This window comes from Hyperoodon ampullatus, assembly GCF_949752795.1.
Source record: "Hyperoodon ampullatus genome assembly, chromosome: 10".
NCBI lineage: Eukaryota > Metazoa > Chordata > Mammalia > Artiodactyla > Ziphiidae > Hyperoodon > Hyperoodon ampullatus.
Genome location: NC_136923.1, coordinates 38,611,741 through 38,629,287, shown reverse-complemented (window position 1 = coordinate 38,629,287; position 17,547 = coordinate 38,611,741). Strand labels below are relative to the sequence as shown.

At 56.7% G+C, this 17,547-nt stretch overlaps 1 protein-coding gene across 3 annotated transcripts in view; it reads right to left on the bottom strand.

Annotated features, from left to right (window-relative positions):
• CACNA2D2 (calcium voltage-gated channel auxiliary subunit alpha2delta 2) overlaps window positions 1–17,547 on the bottom strand; it is a gene marked incomplete at both ends in the record, with an annotated part of 136,477 nt that overhangs the window by 68,883 nt on the left and 50,047 nt on the right. For all 3 annotated transcript variants that reach the window (XM_079713133.1, XM_079713134.1, XM_079713135.1), the window contains one exon: window positions 955–1,071. In XM_079713133.1, coding sequence (XP_079569259.1) covers window positions 955–1,071 — 117 coding nt within the window. The remainder of the gene's footprint in view (window positions 1–954; window positions 1,072–17,547) is intronic.

Below are 17,547 nucleotides of genomic sequence, written 5' to 3'. Positions count from 1 at the left end.
AGTTGTGCAACCATCACCACAATCTAATTTTAGAATATCTTCATCACCCCCAAAAGAAATCCTGTACCCGTTAGCAGACACTCCCTGTCCCCTCCCTTCCAGCCCTAGGCAACTACTAATGTACTTTCCGTTTCTATGGATTTGCCTATTGTGGACATTTCACAGAAATGGGATCACACAATAGGTGGTCTTTTGTGACGAGCTTCTTTCCCTTAGTGTAATGTTTTCACGTTCATCCATGTTGTCATGTGTATCAGTACTTCATTCCTTTTAATTGGACTCATCTCTTTGACACAGGCTTGGGCAACAGCAGTTATGCCTCTGATCTGAGGGAAGCTTGAACCCACCTCCCTTCCTTACTGCACAACCTGCCCAGGGCACCTTGCATCTCCAGAAGCCCTTTCCCACCTGCTCTCCCTGGGGTGTGTTGAGTACCGGGGTCTGTGGGCTTCATAGACCTGGTCAGGGTGGACCAGCAGGTCCTGTAATCTCACAGGACCATGGTGCCTTGGAGCTCACAGGCACACTCAGTATAGATGGGCAGACTAAGGCCCAGAGGAAGGCGGAGAAATCGTGGGCAGAATTGGAGCTCCAGCTCCCAGCATCATGTGGCCTTAGCCTTCTCTGCAAGGCATTCAGGGCCCTCCACACTCCCTCCGCCTCAAGGCATTCAGGGCCCTCCACCTTCCCAACAGAAGGGAGAGGTGGGGCCTGCCATCATACTCACACAGGGCCCCCGAGGCCCCAGGTCACCACTCATGCAGCCTACTCCAGATGAAACTATCCTGCTCCTGCCGCAGCTGCCCACAGTCCACGTGGCACATTCTGCCAGTGATGGCCCAGCCTGAATTCAGAGGGCCAGGAGGGCTGTGTGTTCATGGTGGGTGGAGACATTGCCCTCACAGTGCAGGCCACTCTGCCTGGTCTTCTCTCAACCTAAACAACCGCACCTACCTTCAGGGCCTGCACTTTCCTGTCCAGCAGGCTCTCAATGTCCCCCGCCACCTTCTCCACCAACTTCTGAGGCTCATTCTCCTGCACCTCAAACAGATTCCTGTTGTCTTTGTAGATCTGGAAAGAAGCAGAAGCCTGGGGTGAGGCCAGGGTGGTCCCACATTCCCATGTCATGGTGCCCCTATACCCTCTCTGCATAGCTCGCCACAGAACAGTCCTCACCCCCACCTCAACCCTGGCTTTGGCCACTGAGAGAGAACAGGGAGGTCTGGGGTTAGGCCCAGTGCTCTGATAGACTTGGAAGAAGTGCAAGGCCATGAGCTCCACAACTTGCATTGGTTGTGTGTGTTTGGTGGGACAAGGTTGTCGCCACCTTCTCTGGGACTCAGGGTTCCTCCTCCAGGGGCCATAAGTAGCACCTCCCTGACCAGCTCAGGGTGGCTAAGAGCAGCAGAGTGGGGAGGGTGGGCTGGATGGGAGGCAGGGTGTCCGGGGGAGATGGAGCCAACAGACACACATTGTACACCACATACCAACAAGAAGACGCTCTCACACTCACGTGTGTACATAAACCCACACGCTCACACATACATCACACACACAGCCACCTCTCCACACAGGTTCAGGAATCCATGCCCCCTTTCGCTGGTGCTCCCTCAGGGCATTTGCAGAAACTACTGCAGGAGCTCTAGGTGCCCCTAGAGGCTCCTCTGTCATTCTGGGCACAGAATATGGGGGCAGGGACCAGGGAGGAAGAGGCATATGGGGGGAATGAATCTGCCCTCTCCCTCTTCCTTGGTGGGGTGGGGTCAGCCTGTGCGCACATGCACTTGGGGGTGTAAATCTGACAGTCTGCATCTGCATGTGTGAATGTGTGTGTTATGGCTCAACATACATCCATCTGTGTGCACGAGCCTGAGTGTTGGGGTGGGTGGGGTTATTAGGGCCACTAGATATGGCCTGGGGGCTGTATGGGAATTGTAGAAGCAGGTTTCTGTGGGCGTCTTTGTTCATGGCTGGGGTCTTGGGTGTGTGCACGTGCATGTGTGTGTGCACATGCATGCGTGTGTGCATATGTGTGTGTATGCATTGCACAACCCTGCATGTGCCTCTGAGCCTGAATGAGTCCATGTGCCCATCCAGGTTACCCCAGGAAGTCCGTGCTGCAAGCTGGCTCCTTCACCAGAGGTCACAGGCTGGTCGCCACAACTGAGCTGCTGCCACCAGACTTTGCCATCAGGCTGTGCAGAAGTGCAGGGATGTGCAGAGACACAAAGAGGAGGTGATGAGGAGGAGATAAGGAGGTGGGAGAGCCCGCTGATGAGAGACAGACAGGCAGGGGAGATAAGGTCGGTAGAGTGACAGCCAGATGAGGGGAGATAAAGGCCTCTGGCATCTGACAGGGGGAGGAGGTAGGGAACCAGGTGCCTCCAGAGCCCTTGCTCTGCTGGCCACCCAGCGCCTGGCAGTCCAAGGGTTAAAGCACCGCTCAAAGCTGGCTCAGGCAATCTCCTCCTCCCACCGCCCCCCATCCCTCCCGGCTTCTCTTTTCTTTTTGTCCTTCTCTTGGAACAAAATAATTTGTGGTGAAGTCGCTCCTTCCCACAGAGAAGCAGCGATTACAGGGCGAGTCGCAGGCCTGGCTACACAGCCAGGGAGGATGGAGGCCCCAAGTGGGCACCAGGCCAGGCTGTTCCTTGGGTCCCCAGGGCCTGCCTCAGGACAGAGGCCCCCGGATGGAAGACAGCGATGGAGGCTGAGGCCAAGGAGGGGGTCAGACCCTGGAGATCACTGAGAAATGCTGGGAGCCTGGTGCCTGGTGCCCACAGCTGGGGAAACCGAGGCTCAGAAATAGGAGAGGACAGGTCAAGGCCACACGACTGTGAGTGGAAAAACCAGTCACCCATCCTCCCTGACATCTTCTTGCCAGGTTTCAAGACATTAAAAATACACCCTTTCCCAATCTTGGACCATTGCCCCTAGGTGTGTTGAGGCCTCGTCTCAGCCATACTGGCTGAAACCTCGGCTGAGCACACCGCGGCCCACTGGCGTCAGCAGGGGGCGCAGCCACCTGGCTTCTCAGGGCAGGAGATAAAGTTTCCATAACTGACTCCCCTGTCAAGGTCATTCCCAGGTGCCCCAATCAGGGCTATCCATAGTGGCGGCAGCCCTAGTATTGGAGGCTGGACCATGCAGCCTCCTGACAACTCTCCTTAGGGAACCTGGGGGTCCCTCCCCTCTGGGTCCAGGATGCCCGTTGCAACCTGGCATGGTGACTGAACCAGGGCTCAGGGGCTGCAAAGGGAGTGGGTTTCCAGGTGGCAGGGTCACACCCGAGGACCCTGACAGTTGATGCAAGGGCTTGGAAGCAGGGACCCTGCTAAGAAATACCCCATCTCTGAACCTCAGTGTCCGATCTATTAAATGAGAGAATGGCAGTCCTCCCCTCACAGGCAGACCAAGGACCAAAAGATTCATGCCATGAGGGCCTATACTATTGTCACTACTGCTATTGTTTAGGATCACCAGAATTCTGCAGAAGGAATCACAGTCCCCTTCCTGCTTCCACTCTCTCCTGGCTAGATCTGCACACTTAGGATCCAAAGTCATCGGCTCCCATTCCTGGGCAGGTAGCCTTGGTCTCCCTGGATCTGTCCCCCTCCAGCCCCACCCAGGGTCTCCTTGGACAGCACCCCCTCCATCAGCTATCCTGTCTTTGTCCCCAGCACCTTGGCCTCGGCCCTGGTGGTGATAACAGGGGAGCCTAGACACAGGGACACCATGGATAGTGTACAGCCATGGCCAGCTCCCTTCCATCTCTCCCCAGGCACCAGGCCTGTGTGCAGTGGACCCTCAGCCAATGCATATGCCCAATTCCATGTTCAGGAGCAGAGCTCTGGAGCCAGTGTGACCTAGGTCTGACTCCACCACTTTTGCCTGCAGGTGTGCTGTCCCTTGGAGCCTGGGGCTGCATCTGCCATGCTTTCTTCCTGGGTCTACCCAAAGACCCACCATGACATCCTTCTGCTGGGCCCTGGTGCCAGCATTCGAGGCCTCTCCAGCTCACTGACCTGGCACTTGCATGCAGGCCTCTGGGTCCCTAGCCCATGCTGATTCCCACTGCTGCACCTTTGCTTACGCTGTGCCTACTTCCCCTCCGCCTTTCCCCGCTTATCTAAATCCTCCCTAGAGTGAGGGTAGGGAAATGGGCTAGAAGAAGCTTCTGGTGAGATGAGGGCAGAATTCCAGAACTGCAGAGGCCGGTTGAGCTACTAGCCAAGCCTGACCCCCAATCCCAAATGAGCCCTTGAGATGCAACGGCCCTCGATCCTCCCATGCCAGGTGCCTCACCCCTCTCAACATTCCCCCCAACCTGCTCCAGTTGTCCCTGTCCCCTGGGGTGGGGCCCTGAGCTGAACCCAAATGACACAGCCCAGCAGATGGTCCCACCCTGGGGGATAGGTCATCTCTCCACTGATGTGGTCTGGGGAGGTGCTTTCCACCTGCAGGTCCAGGCGGAAGCCCAGGAGAGCCTAGGGCAGCTCCAGGGCATAGCCAGGGCTGGTTCCCCTCAACCCCAGCCTCTAGCCTCGGTCCCTGGGGTCAGCTCGGAAGCAACAGGAAGGCCAGGGTGCACCGGGGGCAAGACCTCAACAACCACAGCAGGACTGCATGCTCGCTGGTGTCCTCGGCCCAGAGAGGCAATTGGAAAAACCCAATGGCCCCCACAGCAGCGCAGCCTGCATGGCCCCCGGCTCTGCACAGGCAGTGGACCAAGGAGAGAAACGGGGGCCAGCAGATCTATAGGTTGTGATAGCTCCATGCCAGCCATGAGAGAGGAGATGGGGAATGGTAGTCTGAGGTAAGGTCTGAGGCACCTGAACATAGAGACAGCCACCAGAGGAGACAAAAGGCCCCAGAACCAGTGACCTGGACAGGCCCCCATCAGACTGTTGAGGCATTCTGCTAAGTCCCAGAAGGTCAGCAGCAGTGGGGCCTGGACCTAAGCCAGCACCTAACCTGCCCAGGGAGAGGAGAAAGGTGGGAGAAATGGAGACGAAAAGGAGGGCAAGGACGGCAAGGAAGAGGAGGGGAAAGGAGGGAAGAGGGACTGTGGAGGCTGCAGATACAGCCCTGTTTGCCAAGTGATGGCTCTAGCCACCCAAGGGCAGGTGCTTCACAAACTTGACCTCGCTGATGTACAACCCCTGAGGAAGGACCATTCTGATCACACCCGTTTAGCAGATGGGACACTGAGGGCCAGAGAGGATATGTTACATGGCAGAGCTCAGATAAGAATAGTCTGTCTTATCCAAAGTGTTTGCTTTAGGTCACACTCTGTGCAGTTCTGTTCCCTGCATTTATCCCCAGACTTGAAGGTGAGGCACAGGGTATCAGCTGGGAATTTGGGGGGCCTGAAAGGTTCCTGGGGGACCCAGAGTGATGCTGAAAGCCTGAGGCCTGTGGAAGGCAGGAGGGCCATTCTGGAGGGGAAGGGGGGAGGACCAGCAGAACCAGCCTGATCAACTAACCAACCACCCAACCCTGGGAGTAAAAACAGGCACGTGTGCGAGGCTCCTCTCTGCAGCGAAGGTGAACGGGCCCTAATCTCTGGAAAATTGAATCAGAAAGAAAATGGAACGAGAAAGATTTGATGCAGGCTGGGCCCTGCTGCTGCGTGTCTCCTCAAAGGCCCAAGCTCAGCTGGGGGTTCATCTGGGTGCTTCAGCATCCTGCCTCCTTCCCCTGCCCAGGGTGCTGAGCAGGGCACAGGAAGGGTGGGGGGAGCTGAACCCCATGATATGACCTTCCTGGGGGATTTGCTCTTCTCCAGCCCCCTTTAGCCATGTCTCAGTGTCTGGTCCCTGGTATTGAAAGGAGCAGCTGGTAGGAGTTTTAACTGCCCAGCCCTCATGTCAACAGGTCCCTAGAGATGGTGGGCTGGCCTCCCTAGGCCGGTCTGCATGGGCAAGCACTGGAGTGGCCACAGGATCTGGAGTTGGAGACAAGGGCCAGCTGCTATAAGGGGTACACTTGTGCCAGGGATCGGGGAGCCTTAAGTGGGAGGATAGGGGGTTCATGGTGGCCCAGAGATCCTGAGCTGGGCCAAGAGGGAGGTGGAGGGATGGAGAGACTGGTAGTGACAAGCTCAGGGACCCCAGTCAGTCAGGGCAATGCTGGCCCCTGCCCTCCCGCCAGGCTGCTGCCCCTGTCTCCTGCCTTCGTGGGAAAAATCAAGGGTATTGACATAGCTGCTAATAATCACCCTTGAAGACCACAGGGTGGATGGAGTAGCCTGGTACCTGCAGACCCTCCCACTGAGAGCACTCAGGTCAAATCCAGGACAGGCTGCACATCCTGGACGCTCCCCACACCCAACCAACCTTGAGCCCCACAGCCCAGTTCCTTTGGGGCCGCTCACAGCAGGTGCACGAAAACCCTGACCCAGCTGCTCTAGGGAAACACCAGGCCCTGGACTGTGTGTGTGGCAGAAAGTTCCCTGGGGCAGGGGTTGTGGCCCTTCTCTGGCCCACCTGTGTGGGGCTTACAGTAGGACAAGGACAAGGGGCCCCCAGAGCCCTCAGAGCACACAGTCGGCACACAGGCAGTGGGTTATGGGCCACTCGGCTGCATGCTTCATCAGCTGCTGACGATCACCAGCTGCCACGTTAGGGTCCCACGTGGCCATGCCACCCTGCCACCATCCTGTGGTAGGTTGGCTCCACAGTTAGTTAGCTGTATGTGGTGTCACGTCACAAGCAGGGTTTGTATATTGTGATGCTGGTTGTCACATTATTAATAACTAACCTTCATATTGAATAGGGATTTCCTAGAATGAACACTCTGTTTAGAGAGGGTCAGAGATGCCTACCCAGGCCATTACAATGTGGCCCATGATGAGGTGTGATGGAGGACACAAAGGCAGTGTTGGCCTGGCTTTCAGGAGCAGATAAGGATGTGGCCCTCTTGGGTTGGTGGCCCATAAATGGCCCCATCTCCTCCCCACCCCCACCCCATGTCCTTACATCCCCACTGGGGCACTCATGTTCATGCCACAGGATCTTGTTGGGGTCTCTTGAAGCTGGGGCAGCAGAGATGGACCAGACCTTGTCCCTGCCCTCCTGGGACTCATCACCAGAGGGGACAGATGTCCATTCGGACTGCTAATGGCAGAGGGGTGGCAGTGGGGAGAGGTGTGCAGGAGACATGTGGGAGTGAGACTGGCCTGCTTGGGGAGGGTGGGGGCTGGGAGTGTGAAGGAAAAGACTGAGATGGCTTTTCAGGGGAGAGGCCATCTAAGCAGAGTTTGAAAGGCTGGGCAGGAGTCTGCCAGACATGGGGGTGACTGGGGGATAAGGGACACTAGGCAGGAGTAATGGCAGGTGCCCTTGGGCTGGGAGGAGGGGATGGACTGCTCAGTGGCAGGAGCACAGGGGCTTGTGGGGGGCAGAAGGGAAGCTGGGGGGACAGGTTCTGACAGGAAGGGAGGTAGATACCCAGGTGGCGGGGGATGGAGTTGGGGGGGTCCTCAGGGACCGACGAGGTGTAGCCTAGATCACAAGGTGAGAAGGCCCTAGTGGCTCCATGGCCACTTGGCCCCTAAGAGGAAGCTGCTAGGAGTTTTCACCAGCAGATTCCCTTTGAAAAACTCACAGGGGCACAAAGCCCCCACCTCCAACCCCAGCAACGCCTCCCTGTTTTTAAAGTTAAAGTTTAGTTGACTGTCATCCATTACCGCAATTAGTACATTATGTCTAATTATGCAATTAGTGTAAAAAGTGCACTTGCTGCTGAGAATGGGAAATTACGCTGCCTCGTTACACTGTAAAATCCATGTCATAAAAAGGCTCAATCTCTTGTTTTTCAAAAGACACACAACCCAGTACAAAACAATAAACCAAATCCTCCCAGTTGAGCTAGGGCCAGTCTGTGCCAACCTCTCTGCACTTGCCCCCATGCAGACCCCCCACCTCTGCAAGGCCCTGTCCCACGCTGGCCCTGGGGCAAGGCAATGACCCACCACAAGGGAGCACTGATGCATGGCCCACTCCTAGGCGTGGTCAGTGTTTGCTCCTCTGAAACAGATGTGAATTTCTAAACTGACTTTAAAACCGTGGCAATCCTGATTATCCACCTGTTATTCCAGAACTGATTGGAACATGGCCTCTAGTATTAAGGCTTGTATATATTAGGTGAGAGTGTCCTGGCCTCTACCCAGCTCCAAGAGTGAGAGGCAAGGTTCCTGAGGGCAGTACTCTTGAGGCTCCTGATGGTGCCTGTGGGGAGAGAGGCATATTCCAGCTCAGAGGAAACTGGAGGAACTTTCTCACACTCGAGGCTCTCAAACTCTTAAGAGCATTGTCTGGATAGATAGTGAGCTCCCCATCACAGGAAATACGCAAGTCCACCTGTCAGAGATGCTGAGAAGGGATTCACCCACGGTCACCCTGCACAGTAGCTGGACTCTAGGCTGCCATCATTAAATAACAGCATTCCCATGGCTGTGTGCCTACATGAAGCTTGCAGTCTGTGACTCTACCTTCCCCAGGTTCTGGCTCCCTTGGTGGTCAAGGGGCTATTTGGGGACAGGTGGGAGGGGAGAAAGGAATCTGACAGGGGTGTTTCCCTCCCACAGGGGTGACAATGTCAGATGGTCAAGTCCATGGGAGCTGGGGACGGGGCACACTCTTGTGTACTCCAAAAGCAAATGCTTCACGGTCAGGTCTCCATCACCCACCACCCAGCTCCAAGGTCAGAAGTTAAAGCTCGAGCATGGGTTGCTTAGTGCCTACCTAAGAAGCCCCCTCTCTGAGCCCCTTCTTTCAAGTTCCCAATACTCCTTGAATCCAAGGTGCTTGACCCAGGCCTGGTGGTGGGGTGGTGCAGTGTCACGAAGGCTCCTTCCCAGCCGAAAGTCTACCCTGACCTCATGGGGAAGGTGCATGCAGCTCCTGCAGCTGCCACTGCCAAGCTCAGACAAGGCGTTCCCAGAGCAGAGAAACTGAGATGTGGAGCCCCCAACATTCCGGGGCCCATGGGGCATGAGGAGCCCCGCAACAGCTCCCACCTGCAGTGTGTGCACCATCAGTCCTGGGTGTACTGAGGTGTCGGTGCCCTGTACACCCCAGTGGGAAGCACTTTCTGAGAAGGAAGCCAGATTTTGGGGAGGGACAGGGGCCTGGACCCCACTAGAGGGATACCTGTTGCCTACACTCAACAGGGTCCCTGGACAGTCCCGGCCTTCATGCCTTTGTCTACTCAGGTAATCCTGGACAGCAGGGGAATTGTGTCATGGCCCAGCCAGGTGGACCTGCCATGGAGACTCTCAGGGCCCCCTGTCCTCTTGATTTGGTCCAGGATAGCATGAGGATTGGGGAGGGGGTGAGCCCAAAGTGAATCAAACTACAGGCGAGATCCGGGGGCCCCTGCTTGCTCCCCCTCCCTGATCTGGGAGCCGCCGGCTGTTGAGGCAGCTGGGAGGGAAGCTGTGCCCAGCATGCCAGCTGGCACGGGGGAGTGTGAGTAAACATACCCGCACTTTCCCAACTCGCAGAAGTCGCCGGGTGTCGCCGGCTGGTGTGGGCGCCCATGTTTACAGGGAAACAGATTGTTTGTGCCTGCGTCTGGGGCCCCTCACCGCCCACCCTGGCTCGGCTCCCTCCTGCTGCCTCCCCACCCAGTGGCCCTGCCTTCTTTCCCCCAGGACTCCTCAGCCTCTCAATGGCAGAAGGATGAGGATGGTGATGACAGGCACCCCCAGGCCCATGTGGTCAGACAGGGCTCAGCGAGCGCATAACCCACTGAGTCATCCTCATAACAATCCTAAAAGGCAGGTACAATTACTGCCCTCACTTTACAGCTGAAGAAAGCAAGGCTCTGGCAGGCGGGGAAAATGGCTGGAGACTGTAGGCAGTGAGTGGAGGAGCTGTGACACCGGGCTCCTCAGACCCCTGTCATCATTTCCAGGCTCCAGGGTCCCTCAGTCCCACGCCTCCCCAGACAAGCCCAGTCTGCCCTTTACCTGGGTCACTACCTTGAGCAGCCCTGGCCCAGCGTGGTCTTAGACACAGACCTTGCCCTCTCCCTGACACGACAGCCCCAGGAGCGAGTCCAGGGCCTGGGCACTGGCCTGCCATCTGGCCTCTTCAACCCCTTCACCTCTGAGTCTCTGTCTTCGGCTCTGTAAGGCCCGGTCTCTCCACTCTCAGGAGCAAGAGTACTGGCAGGGTGGGGTGAGGGCTCTGGGAGCCAGGGCGGACAGAGGCTCCAGCAGACCCCCGGTGGGCCAACGAGGGCTCCTACTCATTTCACAGAGCCGGCTGTTATCAAGATCTCATCTAAGATGACTGTCCTTCAGCCCAGAGCTGGCAGAAACTTACCCCCATAAACACCCTCATGATACGGATTTGAGGCTGGGCCTGAGGCACAGTTCCAAAGGCCAGGGAGCAAAGGACAAAGTTGGCTTCCTTTGCCCGCATCACCTCCATTCCACCCCTCCTAGCACTGATAGCCCAGGGTGGGCAACCCTCTTCAGGGGCTGGGGCAGGGCTCTCAGGGACTCCACAGTGGCCAGAAACCAACCTTTCTTCAAGAGTCCCCAGGGAGGTTTCCTGGGTGGGGGGGCCTCATCAGATTTTTCTTCATCCATCTCCCTCCCTTAGTTGTGACAACCGCACCAGGAGGGCGCCCTTCTTATCTCACAGATGAAGAAACTGAAATACCACAAAGGTCAAAATCTGTCCAAAGGGGAGACCTTCCCACCCCCAAGTCCCCTGCACTCACAGCTGAGAACTGGCTAAAAAGCCGTGGGTCTGAATCCCTGCCCTGCTCTTTACCAGCCATGTGGCATGGCCCGAGCTTTCACACTCAGTGCCCACACAGCCCTGAGCTGCCTCAGCTAGGCTTTGTGGGGTGCTCCTCAAAGATGAAAGGTCAAATGCAAGGTGCTGCTGGCTTCTCATGGGGCCTCCTTCCAGGGCTGCTCCCGAGGCCTTGAGAGCTTTCCCTGCCCCACACTGTCCTGCAGGGCCTGACTTTCCAGGCCTCATAGGCTGGAAGTCTGCCCTTTGCTGCTGAGATTTGCTGCTGAAGATGTCGCCAAATAATGACAGCGCCAATCACAACGAGAGGCCCTCGGGTTGGCTGCTCTCGTGAAAACACCGGATCTTGGCATGTCAGGTACGCAGGATAAAGGCAGAGATGGAGGTAAGCCTGGGAGTGGCTGCAGCCTCCCATGGTATCAAGGGCCCCTTTTGGGGCAGGGTCATCCCAGGGCCCTACCCCCTACCCATGTGCTCATTATAGTTCCAGGTACATGTGCCTGACCTCACACAGCAGCTCACGCATCAACCTCACCACATTCATACCCAGTGCCCAGGAAGTTGCCTGCAGATCCTGTCCATGGTCCACACTTAGGGTGCCAGAAAAAGCACCACAGCCCAGACGGACCTATCCACTGTCACTGGATGCCCAGCAGCCCCAGGCCTGGGTGAGTCTCTGTGGGTTTCCATCTGCACCTCAGAAGGTGGTCTGCAGCCATCTGAAATGTTTTAAGCAGTGAGATTTTTCCGGCCCCAGATGGTTGGGGCTACTTGAAGGTCGTGGCCCTAAATCTTCCTGTTGGACGTTGCACTGGAGAAGCACCTAACAGCATGGAGGGCTCAGGGGCTTGCTGGGGGGAAGGGTATGGCCTGACTGACAGTGGCCTCTGGATCAGCATCCCCAGGAGGGCTGGGCTCCCTCCTCTGGTCACAATGCCCGAGTGTCAGGTGTTGACAGGCAGTGGGGACCAGAACCTCGCTGGTGGTGAGTATCCAAGCGAGTGTACGAGGGAGCACACCCGCACCTGGGCTATCTTGCTCACTTCCTGTCGGCATCTCCCAGGTCTATCTTAGTCCTTCTGCTAGTTTTTCTTTTATATTTCTCCTACTTCCAATTTATAGGCTTTTCTTGAATTTTGTGTAACCTTGTTAAGTGCCCTTAAATCTTCTGCAGAATAAGTTGGAGGCATAAATAAACAAACAAACAGGATGAAGACACTGAGGCCCTGCACATGCTGAAGATACACTGGGGACACATTAGGGACATGCATGCACTGAGGACACACACATGCTGGGGACACACACCCAGAGGGAACCCACTCTCTCCCGTCATTCACAGGCTCTCCTGAGCCCTCACAGGAGAGTTGGAAAACTCCAGGGCGGTGATCACACAGGGTTTCCTAGAGCTGGGAGGCTAGTGATCCCCACACCCACTCCCAGCTGGGGCTCCTGGGCAGGCCCTGGTCCCTCTCTGCACCTCAGTGTCCCCTCACCTCACTGTGGGGAGAGAGTGACAATCCTTGGCATCCCCAGCTCCAGGTTCGCTCTCCATGAATGCAAGAACCTCAGCAGCCAACATTTATCTTCACCGTGACCGTGCTCAATGTTTGCCATGCAAATGAACTGTGCAAACAGGACCCAGTGCTTGGCCACGCCAGTGAACACTGCGAGGGCCCTTGGTCTGAGCAGCCATGAACTTCAAAGTCAGTGTGCTGTGCTCAGGGGAGACAGAAACACTGTGCCTGGGCTCACACTCCAGGTGGGCCACCTCCTCACTGCCCAGCTTTGGGGGTTGCTTGATGGGGTGATGACTGCCACAGGAATAGCTGCCAACACCAATGGGGCCCAAGTGAGCTTCCATGCTAGACGTACACAGTATCAAACCCTTATAGTCCCCAGTCATCGTCCCCATTTCACAGACGAGGCAACTGAGGCAGACAGTAATTGGTGGAGCTGGGATTCGGTGACACAGACTAACCACATACTTGAACACAGACCTTGTTCCAGACCTCCGTGCCCACCTCTCAGAAGCTTGTCTCCATTCCATGGGATCCTGTGACCTTCCTCAGCCCCAATGCTGCCCCAGGCCCCCTCCTCTGGGAAGCGGCTCTGACTGCCCCCTTAGTAATGTCTGTGGGGCAGGGCTATGAAAGTCAGTGGGGGTCAGCTGAGTCTGGTGTTTGCAAACCTCATCCTGCCTTGAATGTCCCTGAAGAGCTCATCTCTCAAAGACATCAGCCCAGGCCGATGGGTATCCTGTACCCATCGGGATACAGATGGGTAAACTGAGGCCCAAGAGGGAGGGGTAAGCAGCAGGGCAGGGCCAGGAAGTCCCAGGCTCCAGCCACTGGCACTTCCTCTGTGCTCGGGAGGTCAGGGAAGACTTTCCAGAAGGGGGCTGTGAATGGATGGGCCAAGAGAGTGCCTACCTGGCAGGGGAACAACAGCAAAGGTGATCGTCCAGGCACAAGCACCTGTGAAGAAAGCTGCTGGGGGTGGGGAGGTCCAGTGGCAGGGCAGAGGCAGCTCCGACCCCCACCCCTCACCAGGGCCTTGGGGGACGGTCTGCTGGCGTGAACTCTCTGAGAACCCGTGGAGTCATCCGGTGGGCTAGGGGCAGAAGGCCTGGGTCCCTGCACATGGAATGACCTTGTCCCCTCTGCCTGCCACTTTCCCCAGGCCTAGTAGGCACCTCAGGTCTTAGCGGCAAAGATGCTCAGGGCTCCTGCGTCCTCTGCTCAGCAACCTCCAGCAGGAGGGAGTGATGCCTGAGCTTCCAGCTCTGTCGAGGGCTCCCTGAGCAAGAAGGCAGTGAGGGCAATGATGCCAGGAGGACAAGAGCAGAACAAATTGTCCCAGTTATGTAAGGTGGCCCTACTTCCTCCTTAGCAGGGAGAGAACTGGAAAACTATGTTCCTCCTACCCCACTTCTACCTATGCCGCTGCACCTTCTGGGAGATCCCTCACAGGGGGCCTACTAAGAGGTTCCCCCCAAGTAGGATCTCTGAGCCCAGGTCATCTGAGGTACTGGGGAAGGATCTTGGGGACAGACTCCAGTTGGCCCTCTTCCTGTGGCCTGCAGGGTAGGATCAGGGCAAGAGGCCTGGGTCGGCCCTGTTCAATCATTGTTCCCTGAAGGTGTGTGAGCATACCCTAGCCCCTCTGGTTTTCTTGCCTGTACACTAGGGTAGGCAGCCTCCCCGCCTGCTTGCCCAGAACTCCACGCCCCAGGCCTCTCCCCTGGCCCAGACACCATGGAGCCCTGGGGAACTCTGAGCCTCTCTAGAATGCAGCTATGGTCCCTGCCCTACCACACGCCCACTGGAACATGGCTCATCTCTGCTCCTTCCGGTGCCTCGTAGGGGTCCAAGCAGGAAGGCCCCTCCTTCAGACCCAGTATCAGGCTAAGATGCCAGACCAGCCAGCTCCTCATGGCTACAGGACTGCCCCTGCCATACACACAATCTAGCCTCCAACCTGACCCCAGGGCCTGGACCCCTCTGAGTCACTGTCTCTTCCCCGCATCCTAGGGCCTCTGGGGAGCACTGGAGATGCCTCAGGCCAAGGCCCCAAGGTGGTGTCCTGCCTAGCACAGGCATTCCCAGCATAGGCCCCTTTGTCAGCTGGGCCTGGGTATACTCTGCCCTGGAGGGCTGGCCTTCAAAACTGGCTGGGAACCCCCTCCTATACGGTCCCATGCTTTGCTGGGCTGCCAACACGCTGTGAAGACCTGGCTATCAGGCTCTTTGAGTTTATAGAGCTAGCAGTTTAGGGCTGCTAAACTGCAAATTTATCTCCTACCATAAATCCATGTGATGCCAGTGTATGTGCCTGAGTGTGTGTCCATATGTGTATGTTGGGAGACATCACGTGTAGTTTACGGCGGGGTGTGTGTACACAAGTGTTCACCAGCCTGCACATGGGAAGGATGATAGTGTTGCTGTGTGTGTGTGCAATGCATGCGCAAACACGTGTCCTGGTGTGTGTCGAGGCACACATGCGTGTGGGCGGAAAGCTCGCTGTGAATGAGGTGGGATGCATCCTTCCCTGAGTGCAGCCCTGAGTCCCCTGCATCCCTCTGCTCAAGTGCAGCACACAGTAGGCCTCAGGAACATCTATGTGCATGTGACAAGCCCGGGATGTCCTTGAGCAGACCCAGTCCCCTACCCATCTTACCATCGTCTCAGAGGGACTGGAGCCCAGCACTGGTCACACATTCAGACTCAGGCTGGCCATACTGGGCTGGTGCCTCCTGCCAGCCACTGACCCCACAGACACAGAGACCCCCCTTGACGACGATGCCAGGCTGCATTAGAGAGAGCTCCAGGGCACACATTCCCTTCTGTGCGCGTGGGGAGTGATGACGGAACGAGCAGACAAGGCGGTCCTTCCTGCCCACCCCCACCCACAGACAAGAGGATGCAGAAGCACCACGAAAACAGTTGATCTCCTTACTGATAGTGGGTGAGAAAAAATTATCTTTCTCTGAACACTAAAAATAAAGCCCAGTTTTCCTGAAAGCAGGGCCCTTCTCAGCTCACGGCTTAGAGAGGCTTTGTCACTAACTCCAAACGTAGATTTGTTGGAGAAGCCAAGAGCCACTAAACCCTCGGCTGCCTCACCCAGGGGCTCAGCCTTGGGGCAAAATGGTGCCCCCAAACCCGCGCCACAATACAAACCGGAACTGGGCTGTGCAGTGAGTCCAGATGATGTTGTCCGAGGCAGGCAGAGGAGAGCAACAGGAACCGGGTCCATATGCTACTTGTGCCCAGCTAATGGGCTGACAAATTAGCAGGTCTCCCCTCTAAAAGGTGATGAATGAGCAGCTGCCCAGGAGAGCTGGGGCACGGGCCACCTCCCCACAGTACTCCTCAGGCTCAGCTCTGATTTGGCATCTATGCGGTGCCCAGCGCAGTGCCGAGACTCCCCAGGGGTGGGGTTTGGGGGTGACTGTGGGTATGGGCAGGAGGAGGGCAGAAAGGGCATAAAAGGGCAGCCCCAGCCTTGGAAGACATCCCCAAACAAACCCAGACAGGAAGCCTGAATTCCCTAATCACCTGGGCTGCTGTCACGCTGTCCGAAGGGTGCCACTGAGGAGGGAGGTCGAAGCATCGCCCTCCTGACTCCTCCTTAAGACCATCATCACCACACACACAACAGCCTGAACGCCTTAAAGAAAGAAGTGGCCGGGCTCGGGGGAGGCCTGTGGCGTGGGAGCCTGTGCCCTAAGGACTGACCAGGACGGGGAGGGACCTGACACTGGGTTCCGGGGGCCACCCATGGAGGGGGCTGTTTCTCCCACACAGCTACAGGACTGTAGCCGCCTAAGCTCGCAAGGGCCATGGAGGAGACCCGTAGGCCAAGGTGAGAAGCCAAGTCGAGGAGAGGTCCAGGAGCCTGACTCAAAGCAAAGGGCGGCCTCCAGTTAGTGAGTGAGCCCCCCTCACAGAGGGGGTCAACAGAAGTTGGCCCCCAGGTCTCAGAAAGTCCTGTTTGGTGAGGGGTTGGACCAAATGGTCTTAAGTGTCCTTTCTGACCTGAAAGCCCGATATCCTCAATTTGCCCCCCAATCATTATATAGTTCCCCTCCTCCATGTACTCAGGACATTTCAAATGGGGCAGGATTTCTGCATACTGACAGAGGATTGGCCTGGCTCCATTCGAGAGCTGTCTGGCCAGGTGAGGCAGGCCCTGACCCAGGTCCTCTGGGGACTCCCTGTTCAAATAGCCCCAAGCCCCCTGCTTGCACTGCCACCCCTATACCCCCCCAGCCTGCCCCCACCCCGTGTAAATAGAACCTGCGCGCTTTCTCCCAGAGGCTGCTAATTCCTTGCCAGAACTGCTCGGACGTGAAATTGGAGTGAGACAATGTGTGTTTAAGGAAATGAATCTCGCATCTTAAGAGGCTCCGGGAGCCCGCCCTGCACCCCCATCACCCCGCCCACCCACCCAGAGCCAGCACTTGGCATGAGGGAAGAGAAAAGCGGAGGTGATATTCAGTGCCAAATTAGCAGCCGCCACAGCCAAATATTGTACTTGCCTCCAATCTTCTTTTATTTTTCAAAAGAAAAGGCTTTTACAAAGTGAAAGAGGCTGTTGGAACACTAAGGCTGATGATCGTTTTAAAAGGCATGCCCGCCGCGCGCATGCCCATCCCAGACGTTCCCCTCTCTCTCTGCCTGTCATCTCCTCCCTGCCCTCGGCCGCAACTCCAAGGCGCCTGCCCCCACAGTCAGGCCCCAACACACCAGCCACACAGCTGACGTCATGGGTGTTCTTGGCTAACGTGACCCAGGATCTCTGACCCTGGGCCAGCCCTGGACATGGGAACATCCTCTGAGCCATCTCCCAACCTGCAGGGTGCCCCTGCAAGTGAGGAGTCATTTTTGGTGGGCCCAGAGCCACCTGGCCTACAGAGGCCTCAATAGAAGTGACCAGCTCATGGCCTCTGCAAGGTCTTCTCGTCCATCGCCTGCTGGCCCTTAGTACCCCCGCCAGCCATGAACACAACCACACTGCCTCTGCTAGTCCCCATCATCGCTTTTATCCCCCTCTATTAGATGCCTAATGGCACCTACTCTCTGGTCACTTTGTTGAACAAATAATACCCGTCATCCTGGAGTCCAGCCCCCAGAACCCAGGCTGCCCCCATGTGCCACTAATTCATTGACTAACTGAATAGGCTGAGCAGACAGCCTCTGCTTGTCCCTTCAGAGGAAACAGTATTTTCACCCCTGAGCCCCTGACCAAGTGCCGGGTGGATCTCACTCAT